Here is a 14,185-nt window from a genome sequence, read left to right on the forward strand (position 1 = left end):
AAAAGCCGGCCCCCAGTAACAAAAGTGCCCCCCCTCCACCCTTCCAGCCTCCCAGAGAAACACCCAATGCCTGGTACGGCCAGCCCCGGCCTTGCCTATCTATACTACTATTAAAAAGGAAGAACTTTGAACCTTTGAGGCGGGTAAACTCGGGAACCACAGCGCCAATCCACACACCTGATACATCGTTGTAATCGTCAGGGTGTGCTGATGGACATAGGCTATATGAACGTAATAAATATACGTTATTTAAAAAATTTACCAGAAAAAAAGTAGTCCCTTGGAAGAAGCGCCGGCCGCGACTTGCGTGCCCGACGTAAGGAGCGCGGGGAGGAGCGGCGTCCAGGAGCGCGAGGAGGACCATAGGAAATGCGGCGGGGAGGAGCGGTGAGGAGCGGCGGACAGGCGGTGAGGAGCGGCGGGCAGGCGGGGAGGAGCGGTGAGCGGCGGATGAGGTAGGTTATTTATTTAGGAGCGGTGAGTGGTGGAAAAATGAAGCAAAAATGAAAATCGTTACCAAGAGGAAGCAAACGGAGCATTGCAAAAGTGAGCCAAATGGTGCATTACAGGAGGAAAAAGTTACGTGTGCAGGTTACAAAAGCGTACATCGTGAGCAAGAGGAAGCAAACGGAGCATTACAAAAGTGAGCCAAACGGTGCATTACAGGAAGAAAAAGTTATGTGTGCAGGTTACAAAAGCGTAGAAAGTAAACATAGAGGTATAGGAGGAAAAAGTGACGTGTGCAGGTAGCAAGAGGAAGCAAACGGAGCATTAAAAAAGTGAGCCAAATGGTGCATTACAGGAGGAAAAAGTTACGTGTGCAGGTTACAAAAGCGTACAAAGGAAACATAGAGGTATAATACTGCAATATATGGAGGAAGGCTCCAGGGCACCCACGGACAACGTCGGGGCGGGCAGGGGCCCTGAAGCCTAATTGCTCCCGGACAACGTCGGGATGGGCTGCTAGTCATTAATAAAATAAGTCTGGCACTTCAATAATGTGTGCTGGTGGGTAGGAGAACATTGGAGTTCCTCCAGTCCTAAACATGTTATTTTGTATTCAATTTTCTATACCTGTGAAAGAGTTTGCAAAGACAACTATATAGGCATACTCATGAAGCGCATGATCGAAGACGTCTGGGGCTGACCTCCACCATTTTTAGGGGAAGGAAAGCTTAAAAAAAAGAAGCAATATGCGCTTAGCTGCTATTTTTGCATCATAATTCATTTTGACCTACCTACCTATAGAGAAATGCGCTTTAGCACATACAAGGCTACATGTGAATCCCTTTTGAAAATGTAAATGATCTCTAACTTTCTTGCAGTCATCCGTCACTGGCTCGCCCAAAACTCACTCTTGCTCAGTGCTTCTAAAACTGAGATTATCTACTACTTGCCACCACCTACCTCTCACTCTCATACTCCTCTCATGTGCTTCCCCCCACCTTTCTCATTTTCCCCCTTACATCTAAAAATCCCACTTGAGATTGGACTCTTTTATCTTTATCAAATTCACATTGCATCTATATCTTCCATTCAGTTCACTTCAAATCTCATAGATGCAGTCATCTGAGCTAGTTCGGTTGCTAAAACAACTAATGTTAATATGTTATGTTAGTATAATTTATAAAGTGCCTGAATCACCCTAGAAGGGGTATCTCTGCGCTCTTGGTTCTAACTACGGATAACTTCTCTTGTCCAGCCAAGTATCTTCACTCTCCCACGGGGTGAACCCACTTCCCCTGATGCATAGAATTGATTGGCTGCCAACAGCAGAGCTTCAGCTCCTCACATTGGTCTTCAAAAGTATAAACTATTGAACCCCCACCCCCTCAACTCACAGCAACCCTCTCCCGTCAAAACGCACCTAAATTTTGTAAACCTACAAACGTTGTTTGCTTACAGTACTCACTCTCCCAATGCATCTACTGAGCCCTCTCCACTGGAAGAGTCTCCTGCGAGGCCCTGGGTTCTCATCACCTTATTATCTTTTAAGACTACTATAAACAAGCCACATAAATCACAAATCCCACCTGCATGTTTTTATGGGCTTATCACAACCTGTGAATACTTTTATGCCATGACAAATAATATGTGCATGTATGTATGTGGAATGTTTGTCTTCCATTGTCACTATTTTTCTATAGAACTGTGTTGTGATCCATCCTCAAAGCCTCACGATTTAGCCTACATCATCCACCACATGGAATGATTGCCTAGTGTACTAAATCGTTTCTTCTGTCCAGTGTCTCTGGTCAACGTGCTGTCATTGTTAAGTAAACACAAAATAGCTACATCTCATGCTCCCTGATGCCACCACAACCCCATAACCTCATACAACCCTAAATGCACAACACCACATATGTTGTGCCTACATCGTAATAGTCACTGATTCTTCTAAAATATACAATGAAAACATATTTCATTTTACACTTCATATTACCTACTTTTCAATAGTGTTTTAAAAAGAAACAAAAGTAGCACAAGTATCTTCATCAGCGTCTGTAGAAATGTTTCTGACCTGCCAATGTCAAGGCTAAAGTACTGATCTGGAAGAGGACTACAATTTGGATGTTATTCCCAAGGTAATTAATTAAAAGAAGAATGTGATTCTTAATATTAAATAAATACATAGATTAACATAGTAACAGTTCATAGAAATAGGGGGGAGGGCTTGCATATGGAATCTTCTTGAGCAGCTATTGATTCTACAGTGATGTATGAGAATTAATAGGAAAACAAACTTAGAATTGGAGGAAACCAACTCAAGAAAAAACAATTTTAAGAAAAGACAATTTTAAGGAAATACAAAAAAATCAAAACACAAACAAAATATTTCAAATAAAAGATAATTTTAAAAATGACAGAGTGAAGTTTGCAGTTGCGGAGAGGTTTTTTGAGTTCAGGGTTGGATGGAGTGTAGGGGTGTTTAGAGTTTTTTAGGGTTTCCAGATAGGTGGAGTTACGACTGTAAAGGGCTAAGTTTAGGGGTTGTGAAAGGTTTTTAAGGTTCAGGAATGCCTGGAGTTTACGGATGGTGTGGGGTTTTAGAGGTCAACGATGAGAGGATTCTTGTCCATAAAGAATTTTAAGATTCATGAATGAGTGGAGTTTAAGGGTAGAAATAGTATTAAGAAGGCATTGATGGGTGTAGGTTAGGAGTCTGTGATGGGTGTAGTTTGGGCCTGGTGATTGGTTTTTAAGGTTCTGGGATGTGTGGAGTTTAGGAGTTGTAATGGCTGTTAGGATAGGGTGTAGGTTATGGGTCTGAGATGGATGTAGTTTACGGGTGGTGAGAGGTTTTAGAGGTCAAGGATGGGAGGATTTTTGCCCATAAAGAATTTTAGAATTCAGGAATGGGTGTAGCTTAAGGTTAGAAATAGTATTAAGAGTGCTAGGATTGGTGTAGTTAAGGAGTCTGTGATGAGTGTAGTTTGGGCCTGGTGATGGGTTTTTAGTGTTGTGGCATGTGTGGAGTTTAGTTGTTGTAATGGCTGGGTAGGATGTAGGTTATGGGTTGGAGATAGATTAATTTTACGGGTGGTGGGAGGTTTTTAGGAGCAGGTGTGGTTGGTATTTAGGAGTTGTGAGGGGGACTGTGAGGGATGGTGTTCAGTGGTCGTGAGGGTTAGTGAATTAAAAACATCTGAAGTAATGCTTTGACAGTGTAAAATATATGAGTAATGTCTTCTAAAATAAAGCACTGAAATAAATACTTCTGTCAAACAAAAATCTGAAAGACCTGCAACCTTTGCACTTACACCTTAAAAAACATAAGCATGCAAAAGCCAATTTTAGGATCTCAGACATTCTATGAATTGTTTTTTACGAAATTGTAAATGCTATTCATTCTGCAAATTTCCATTAAACAGTTTAGGTGAAATGGTTTCTCACTAACCCTATTTCATTAAATAATTTTTCTATGAAATCACATACAACCATTCTACAGAGGCAAGATTACCATTCACCATTGTGCTGGAAGAAAATTGTTTTAATCCTTAGCCCATTATCAGTTGTGCTTTCTCCTTCACCATGGAAGGCCAATACTTATATTTTTTTTTAACTCACCCACATATTTTTTTCTATGTATTTATTCATCTTTTTTCATGATATAGTGTTTTGAGGCCTTGAGCATGGGATGGCAAAGAGCATTACAAAATTGCATCGGATTAAAATGGACAGAGCATATAAGAGGTGATCGTGCTATGCTTATGGAAGACACTCAAGAGATACAAGCAGTGGATACATCTAATTTAGTTCTCTTTTAAAAGTGTAGATTGTCGTAGCCTGTCAGGTATATGTCAATTGAGTATTCCAGATTCTTGGTAAATTGTCAGAGTGTGAGTGACAGTAGGTGAGATTCAAAATCTGGAGGTGCGCTATACTAACCTTCTTACTGGTTTGTTCCTTAGACCTTAGTGATACATTTTCACCTTTGTTCATGTGGCTCTCCTTGTGGGTGATGCATATAGTCTTATATACCAAAATGATGGTCCATGGGAAGTCAAGGTAGTGGCAAGGGTAACAAACTCTTGTTACATCCAGACCAGATGTGCTGCTGAATGGATGATTGCTTAGAGGGTAGCTAAGCACTATTTGAAAACCCATTAGTGGGTGCTTTCCTAAGTATTCATGTGAGCTGGCTAGGGCTTGTGTTAAGTTATCATTTTAGAAAGAAAGTGTTCAGAATGTGGAGATGCTCTAGTTGAAAGCTGGCATTATTGACCATCAAGGTATAATAGCGTCTTGAGTTTGTCGCCAAGAGATTTTGCTGATGTGAGCGATTTTGGTATGAGGTCTGTTTCCTCAAGATATTTTGACCACTGAGATTCATATTGCGTATGCCAAGATTAATTTGGCTAATTGAATACAGATTCATTTCTAAGCTCTTGAGTAGGAACTTTCTAGTTCACAAAGAACAGGAAAAATAACGCTGATCTGGGCAGTTTATTGGGCCAAATTTAAAGGACAGATGAGACATTTATCAGTTCAGATATGAATAATTTTTTAGTGCCAATTGTATGGTCATTTGTGGGTAGTTATGTAGCTTATTGGAAAAATTTCACATGGCTACAACCCTAGCTGACTGGGCACATCAATCACTAATATGACTTCACACAAAAAATATAGGGCCAGATGTATGACCCGTTTTTGCATTAGCAAACGGGTTTGCAAACCTGTTTGCGCATGCAAAAACATATTGGACCATGTACATAGCCTATATAGCAAGTTGCAATTTTTTTGCGACTCACTACATAAGTTCGCTATTTGGAAGGCATGTTCCTTTCCAAATAGTGAGTCTCAAAACAATGTACTAATGTTTTGCGACCGCAATTGGGGTTGCAAAACACTCACAATTACTACCTACTTCAATTAGGTGGTAATGAATTTGTCTGCAAAGTAATTTTTAAAGGGCAGGTAGTGGTCCTATGTATCGCTGCCTGCCCTTAAAATATTAAATGAAAACATTTCATTTTGAATTTTTTTTTATTGCATCCAGTTTTCCTTTAAGGAAAGCGGGCTGCATTTTTTCTTAAAAAGCTGCTTTATCAAAAAGCAGTCCCAGACATGGTGGTCTGCTGACCCCAGTAGGCCACCATCCCTGGGAGGGCTAGCATTCACATTGCGAATCGCAAATCAGTGTAAACACACTGTTGTACATTTCATTTAGCCCCTCACAATTTGCGACTCGCAATGTGTCGCAAATTGCGAGGCGCTAAATGAAAGGTTCGTACATCTGGCCCATAAAAGTATAATTCCGAAATCCAGTAGACTTGCTCTATAGCTATGGCTACGTAATATTTTGTTTAACATGGTCATTTATAACTTCTCACTGTCTTGTTTCTCTTTTTCTCAATAACAGCAAGTGTGAATTTTATATAACGCCTTCTGGAAGTGTGGAAAAGAAAGGTAGTCCACTAAGTACTTAAGAGGGTGGCTAGGGGGAAATTCAGATTGATGTAAATGTAGAGGAACATCATTAATTTTCTTAGATTAAGGACCATTTCGTAGCACAGATGCGTAAGATCGTTCATGGATACTGCCAAAAATAGTAGACTAGAGTTGTGAAATGAACGAGCTGTTAATATTTCAATAATAGATTCCAAAATCATACCCTCACCATTTTTTAAATATATGGCTTCTGCTTCAAGGTAATTTTACATACAATTCTTTGAACACTGCAAACTCTCAAAATTTACTCACCTCCAGAAATTAAGAGTTTGGCCATCCATAAATGACCTCACTATATAAATGTGAACTTGGGAACGTATTAATTCATTATGTGATATAAACAACCTTATACATATAAAGCAGTTACATTTTAATCTGATTCATGTGTTTATGAAGTTGAAAATCCGAAAGCCCTATTTTGAGTTTGTTCAAGACCTTTAAAGAACCATTGATGATTATGATCATGATTTAACGGTGATGATGATTGTTGGTTGGTTCTTTGATCTAAATTCATAAATTCAATGTCTAAAGAATGTTTAAATTATTGCAATATTTGGTACATGATTCACTAATGATAGGGTCAATCAAGTTTATTTTAACTATAAAACACTGATTACTATTTTATGTTGTTGTTGTTTATGTTGTTTGCTTCTTAAAATCCATGTTATAACTAAGTGGTATAAGACTACACTTTTATGTAATTGGTTGGATTATGGATTGATTTATGCAGGTTGTGTTTGCTTTTGTTCATACAGGACCATTTGGTTTGAAAAGGCTTTGGAACATCACCTCCAGAGGCCTTCCTACTTCAGGATCATGGTTGAGGGATTACACGGCTCTTTAAGGTAAATGGTCAAGATATTTTTAGATTTTGTTTCAAATACAACTCTGATCAAATTTGTTGGAAAGTTCCCCTGCAAAAGGTTTACTTGTATGTTTTTTTCAGCAAAATTGACTCTTTGCTGAATTTTCAACAACATATTGTTGCTGAAAAAATTTGCAAAATGTCAATTTGTAGATTTCTTTTCCTTTAAACCCCTCTTTTTCAGTCTGGAGTTTAGACAGCTTGTTGGAACCTTTTTGCTGGGTAATCTACAAACATTTCGCATTACTCCAGTATTTTTTCTGACCTCTTTTTGTTGGTTTTATGACTCTGGGCAGTGCTAAAGTGCATGTGTTCTGTTTTGTGAGATTGGTCTACACCTGTTTGGCATATTTAATTTATCTGTAAGTCCCTTGTACAGTGGTATCCCATGTACCCAGTCTAAAATTCCCCTTTTACTATATATAGGTCACCCCTAAGGTAGGCTCTGGCTAGCCCTATGAGCAGGGTACTGTTTAGGTAAAAGGTAGGACATGGGCCTTAACTGTATGGCATGTTCTGGTAGTGACAAACAGCCTATTTGGTTTCTGACTGCTGTGAGGCTGCCCTCTCATAGGTTTGAATTGGGAATTCCCTTATATAAGTTTCAGTGGTAATTTCTGATATGAAAGGGGAGCAGGCCATGTTTGTATATGGAATAGTAGTAATAAATCCTGCTTATTGGTGGAAGCGAATTTGTTATTACTATTGTAGAAATGCCACTTTTAGATGTAGGCATTTCTGGGTGCGTTTGACTCTTTTTCCCCTGCCTGGTTGTGAATTCACCATCTGGCTTAGACTAACAGGAGAAGGGGGTGTGCATTCACTCTAGACAGTCACAAGGGGCGTTCGAGGTGTGCCTTGCCTTTCCTGGGTGACTCAGCGCTGGGCAAAATAGACCTGGGTGCATTTAGAGTGGTCGGAGGAGTTTCCCTTGCATCTGAATAGGCCTGGTCTGCATTTAGAGTGGTGGGAGGGTGTGCACCTCCACATGAATAGGGCTGTGTCGGACTTTCACAATGGTGTCTTCGCCCCCCTGCACTGTGTCTTGGGCCAGGGCTGGTTATGTGAATAGGGGTTTTGTGAACTTCTAAACAGTGGTTGAAGTATAGGGGTTGTGACTCCATGATTAGAGACACTATGTGGACTGCACCTGGCCAGAGGACTGCCAAGAGGAACTACTATTGGACTGGTTTGCTTGAAGTGCTGACCTGCTGCCTGTTGGGCCAAGAGAAGGAATGCCACCATAGTTACAGAAACCCTTGTGCTGACCCTATTGTTGGTGCTATCAGTATTCTTCCTCATAAAGGGTGTTTGATCTCTTTTGTTCTCAGCTCAAAGATGAAGGGTTAGCAATGTGTCCTTCACCCTCCAATTTTGAAAGCCAATCGCATATTGAGCGCTTTTGTGGTGGGGCACCAGCGTGTACTTTTGGCCAGTGTGTGGGGAAAGCTGTGTGTTCCTTGAAAAGTGCTCCCCCTTTCCTTGATTCTGGCCACAAACAGGGAAAAGCATTGGAGGAGCGTCCTGTTTTTCTTTTTCCCTATCTGCTGAACGATCTAAGGAGTTGCAGGGCGTGACCTTCTGGAGACTTGGTTGCTCTGTAACCACAGCAGGAGCCGCCACAGAAGCGGCAGCCGCAGGGCAAAGACCTCCTCCTCGGCTGAGCCCGTCTGCCCTAGTCTGTCGAAGACATGAGAAATGCGGGGGAGTATTCATTATCTGAGCTCCGGCAAGTAACTGGGGCTGCCCAGCAATGCTCGGCATGGTGTGCGGCCCCTCCCGATCCCAAAGAATGTGGAAACTGGCTTGGGGGTGCTACAGCTGTTGGGCCTCCTGGGAGAGGCCCTCTGACCTCACCCGTGGGTACATCCACTAAGGGGACCACAGCAGAGAGCAGAGGAGCACGGGTGGCACAACAGAAGGAGCTGAACCAGGAAATTGGAGAGGCCAGGCTGTTCAACCCCGCGGGGGTCCAAGGCAACCAGAAAGATTCCAACTCGCCCGGAGTGCATTTGAGTCTGATTACCACAGGCCGCTATCAGGGGACATCGGCAAGATCTCCTCACTGACTGAGGCAATGTTTTCCTGCAGCAGCTGCCCCTCAGTGCAATCATAGGCAGCTGCTGCTCCGTGTTGATACATACCTTAGGGGCATTTATTTAGGACTCTTAAATCCCCTCTGCGGGAAGCAGCTGCTCCGGGCAGTCACCAGCAAATGCATTTCCCTAGGGTTCTCCCTGGCCGCATTTTATGATTACCACCACAACTGATAAAGAGATCTCTGGGCCCTACGTTAAGTTTTGGATACGTCGCTTCACGTGGGCCCATACCAACTGATGGCATATGTGCCTACTTTTACTGATGTGCCTATAGGGATATCATGATTAGGGTGCTAATGTTGTCTCTGGATGATTTCTGTGAATGACCTAACCTGAACTGCATATCAAGTACTGTTAATATTATTAGGAAACTGCCTAATATGTAGGCATAATGGTTTCACGATGCTTTCTTACTTATGATACAAAGTCATGCATGACAGGTGCCACTTATAAGTATTGCTTCCGTACAATACATGTGTTATGACAATTGCCTTATGGTGAAAGTGATTTTATGATCTATGTGATGTCATGACAAGTGCCTAGTGGCACAGTGATTTATGTGATTGTGGTCTAATGTGTTTTAAGAACAATAAAAAGGACCTTTTTTTATAACATTGTGTGGAGTCTCTTTTTGTGGTGTGCCTGGTGTGTGTCCCTTGTGGGTGTGTGTTGCACAAACCCTTTACACATTACATCTGGGTAAAGCCTGGCTGCTCTGCCAAGCTCTGCCAAGCTACCAATTGGGTGTGCAGGGGTTATCTTGTCCTGACTAGAGTGGTGGGTTCTGCCAGGCTTAGGTGCCTGTCCAAGCCTTAAATGTTCACAATAAAAATACCTACATGAATACCTACATACATGGGCTTTTGCTCCTCCCTCTTGATCCATCAGCCTGTTCAAGTGTCATTCACATTTTGCTACCACCCACCTCAGCATGAAACCTATGGCAGAGTGTAATTGGTCAGCCCACTTAATTCATTGGCCCTGTTATATTGTTAGTTACTCCAGCTTGCCTGACTTTGCTGGCAGAGCCTTCTAGAAAGGAGTACACCGCAGTGCCACGGCTGATGTACTCCTCCTCTCATATGTGTTTACATGTATGCATGCTTGCCAAGTACCTAACTATTGGCTTTCCCATTGCTTGTTTCTCTTTAAACTTAATAAATCTACACATATTTATTGGGATTTCAACAAATTAATCACGTTTTTGAAAAGTGATGTAACATCTAATGCACCCTCCACTAATAACAATACGCAGCACACGTGTGACTAAGGAAGAGCACATTCACGTGTAACCACACATTTCCCTGGAAAGAAGAGAATTTGCCCAAGCGGCAGATATAGTAAATTGTAACAGTGATTTAACCAATGTGGATTATGTTGAGTAGTCACTAGACAGATTTTCCAAATCACTTTACTGATATATGGTACATGGAATGAAGAAAAAATGCTTGTCATCAAAGTCTTATATTCATTAGTTTTTTTACATTGAATAAAAACTTCATTCCAAATGACATCACACAAAGTGACATAAATCGCCAAATGAAAGGTAGCATAAAACTTGTTCTAGCACATCACTCTCTCAAACATCATACGTGATTTAAAAACGTGATGAAGATGTGAGAAATTGACAGACTAGTGACAGCTGGGTGGGAGCAAGTATTCACGATTGTGGACACGATGATCAAAATATTTCTATGGTTCTTGCACAATGCATGCCAGTGTCATTACTTTTACAAAACCATTTCCTTTCTTTAGTGTACAAGAGTATAAACAGCAGCTGAGGGACACAGGTAACTGCAACCCCTATCTAAATCCAAATAGTGGCCAGGATGCATGCATTATTAAGACATGTTGGTCTTGGCCCTTCTGGCAGGTTCACCCCTAAATATTTTGCTTCATGAATGTGAATTGGTGGTAGTGATTTTTGGTTTCTGCGCACTTTCACTGTAGTTTCTGATGCGTGAGGTGTGCAGGCTCGAGTTTGGTATGTACGAACTCGTGTGATTGAATGCTGCGCAATGATGTATGCAGCATGTTTGTGTCTAATATGGAAGTGCCACTTCTAGAAGTGTGCCTGTCTGTGCAGTGAATGTGCTTGCATGTGATTGGCTGGAGCTGGCTGGGGTGCCAGGCTCCATGAGTCATGATGCGTCTGCCCAGTGGTGTGTGTGGAGATTAGCATGCTGATGGCTGGGGAGGAGTACACCTGGGTCCTGAAAAGGCTGGGCTTTCCCCACACAATGCTGGCTCTGTCCCCCGTGGTGCGACTGATGACCCTAGCCCTGCCAGTGAATAGAGTGAGGGGCTGAGAACATCAAGAGTGCTCACAAACCGGCTCCGACTGGTTTTTCCCCTCACCCTGAGCAAAGACAAAGGGAAAAGGTGTATAAAAGAGGGGCTGTGACCCCATGAAAATGTTCTCCTCCTGGATCCTTTTCAGGAGGGGGGCTGCTGCTGGGTGCCAGTAGGACCACCACTTGGACTGCCTCCCTGCCTGTAGGCCCAGTGAGCTAGCTCTGGGCCGAGACTTGCCCCCCCCCCACCTACTGGAGGACCTTTGCTGTCTGTTGAGCCCTATAGCGCCTGGGAGCGCTTTATTTTGGCCCCAGCGCTTAATAGTTCTTTACTTTGCTTCTAGCGCCTGGAAGCGCTTTGTTTGCTGTCGTAGCGCTTGGGAGTGCTTTATTTGTCGGGCCGGTGCCCACCCGGCATCCCTTGCGTGTTGTGGCCGAGCTGAGCGGCGCGGGTGCCCACCCCGCTCATTGCCGCATTTGTTGCTGCCCCCCTCCCCGGACAGGAGCTCACCCCGTGTCACGGGGAAAGAATTGCCGCCGCCGCCCGGCCGGAAGTCAGGTAGGCCGGGGGCGGGACAACAGGACGACCCGGAAGTGCTGGTACCCCCTCGCGGGGCTCCTGTGGCCTAGGAGAGCCCCGCCGACGGCCGAGGGTGCATCGCCATCAAGGAGGAGGACGAGAGCTACCCTGCCTCCACCGGACCCAGCGGGTGGCCGGCTCCGCACCGGAACAACAGAGGAAGTCTGCCGCGACCTCGGAGCCTCTCCGCAGCAGAGCCTGGTGAGTTGACGGGCGGGGGAGAGCTCTGGGCCTGTCCATAGGGACGGAGGGTCCTGGTGTGGTTTGTTTCTAGAGGGGGAGGCGTCGGGGCACATTGCCGGTGCCCGCCCTCCAGTGTGGTCGTCGGGCTCGGGAGCGCTTCACAGTTCTTTAGAGCCCGAGAGGCTCTTGGGGGCAATTCCTGATTCTGAGTCCCCCGAGTGGGACTTCAACGAGTGGGCCATTCTTGTGTAGAGCCCTCAGAGGGCTCCGGGGGCATTTCCGTTTTCAAGTCCCCCGAGGAGGGACTCCAACGAACGCCCGCATTTGGTAATTTAGAGCCCACAAGGGGCTCAGGCGCCACAGTATCTTTGAGAGCCCACGAGAGGCTCAGTGGGCACTGTTGTGTTATCCCGAGCCCCAGAGTCTCACAGCCCACATTTGTTCTAGAGCCCTGGAAGAGGCTCTTGAGTTCCATTATTTTGTATTTAGAGCCAACGAGGCTCATCTGGCATTGCTAATTCGAGCCTAAGAGAGGCTCAAGGCGCCACAGTTGTTTTGAGAGCCCAGAGAGGCTCAGGGGCATTACGTTTGCTCAGAGCCTGAGAGGCTCAGCGTTGGCCACATTGTCTCCACAGCAGCCCAGCACTTAGTAGACAGCTGCCACGTTTAGGCCCCCCTGACATTGGGACACAGGGCGTCCTAGCCCCAACAAGGCCAGAGGGCCTAGGGACAGTCACAGGTGGTGACTTATGTAAGTTTGGCGCAATTGTTCTTTCGCTGCACCTCTGAAGGTGGTACTTACCTGTAGTAGATGTTACTTACCTGTTACCAGTAATTACTGGTTGTGTGCTAATTTGTGTTACAGTGACTTTATGTTCTATGTTCTAAGTGCTAATTCTACAAAGTGCTAAGTTCTAAAAGTGCCTATTCCTTACAGTGGTCCATGTGGCCCTGTCTTGTACATATCCCCTGTAAATTCTGCCTGTGCCTGTTGGCACATTGTAAAGTGTGTATTTTTATCTTATGTATTTTGGTATAATACAAAGGCTATTTTTACATATAACCTTGTGTGGAGTTTCCTTTGTGGTGGGCCTTGGGTGTTGTTGCTGTGTGCGCGCGCAAACACTTAACTCATATAGCCTCCAAGTTTAGCCTTGCTGCTCGTGTCACATTACCAAGGGGGTGAGCAAGGGTAATCTTGGCATGTAACCTCTTTGCCCTGACTTAGGAATGGTGGTCTCTGACTGACTTTGGATCCCATTTCTAACAAGACTTTATTCCAATGATGGGGGAGGGTGGTCAATAAATGTGTAAATTCTTGTCTGGGGGTGGTGGGAGAGGGAGGGTGGTTCAAACATTTATATAAATTATATCGGTAAGAGTATGAATGAACTCCTAACAAACATTTTAACCCTATGCAAAATGAATGGAATTAATATCTGGTGCTAATATGCAGTTGCAGCAGGGACAAATATGTGCCTCAGAGAGGTGTATTTCATCTCTGAATTCACCAGTATTACACAAAACAAAAATGTCGTTAGTGAGTGTATGAAATTGGGTTATTGGTTGAGGGAGGTGGAAGCCCCACTCAGGCAAGAACAACAATCTTTTGTCACTAGGGCCCGCTTTAGGATGGTGTGACCATTGCAGCCTCACGGGGCGCTGACATGGAGGGGGAGGGCACTGTGTTTACCAATAATTTAGGATTTAAAAGCACCTGCTGCAGAGTTCCTTGTGCATTCAGCTTAAAGGCAGCAATAAAAATAAGATAACTCTTGTGATTAATGTTCCTGCTGGAAAGAGAGAACAGAGTTTTGTCTAGTGGCAGTTTTGACTCCTAAGAAAGTAGAACCGAGGGTAATATGTCTGCTGCAAATAACATCTTTATTTTATGTGGATAGCTGAGTGGATTAGTAAAGCCAGCCATTACGGTGCTTTTAAGCAAATGAATGTATGTGACAGAGGGTCTATGGAGAGATGAGGGGCACTTTTGCCTGGTGGTAGTGAGGGAATCCGAGGTGAAGATGATGGGGCAGAGGGTGCCAAAAAAGATTGTTGCACTTGATGCAACAAGTGCTTAATCCAGCCCTGTTACACTAAATGTACTTGTGCTTAATCCTCTGGTAGCTTGGCACAAGGGAGTAAGAATTAATTTAGAGGCAATGTGTAAGGTATTTATGTAACACACAAACAAATAAGGTAATAACTAAAA

The 14,185-nt window shown here is 43.7% G+C and overlaps 1 protein-coding gene across 1 annotated transcript in view; it reads left to right on the forward strand.

Annotated features, from left to right (window-relative positions):
- The window catches only part of THSD4 (thrombospondin type 1 domain containing 4), a 2,294,989-nt gene that overhangs the window by 258,421 nt on the left and 2,022,383 nt on the right, over positions 1-14,185 (forward strand). The window contains exon 2 of the mRNA XM_086958405.1: positions 6,708-6,797. Within this exon, the coding sequence (XP_086814531.1) occupies positions 6,769-6,797 (29 nt within the window). The 5' untranslated portion in view covers positions 6,708-6,768. The remainder of the gene's footprint in view (positions 1-6,707; positions 6,798-14,185) is intronic.

The sequence above is a fragment of the Lissotriton vulgaris genome, chromosome 2_1, assembly GCF_964263255.1.
Source record: "Lissotriton vulgaris chromosome 2_1, aLisVul1.2, whole genome shotgun sequence".
NCBI classification, from domain to species: domain Eukaryota; kingdom Metazoa; phylum Chordata; class Amphibia; order Caudata; family Salamandridae; genus Lissotriton; species Lissotriton vulgaris.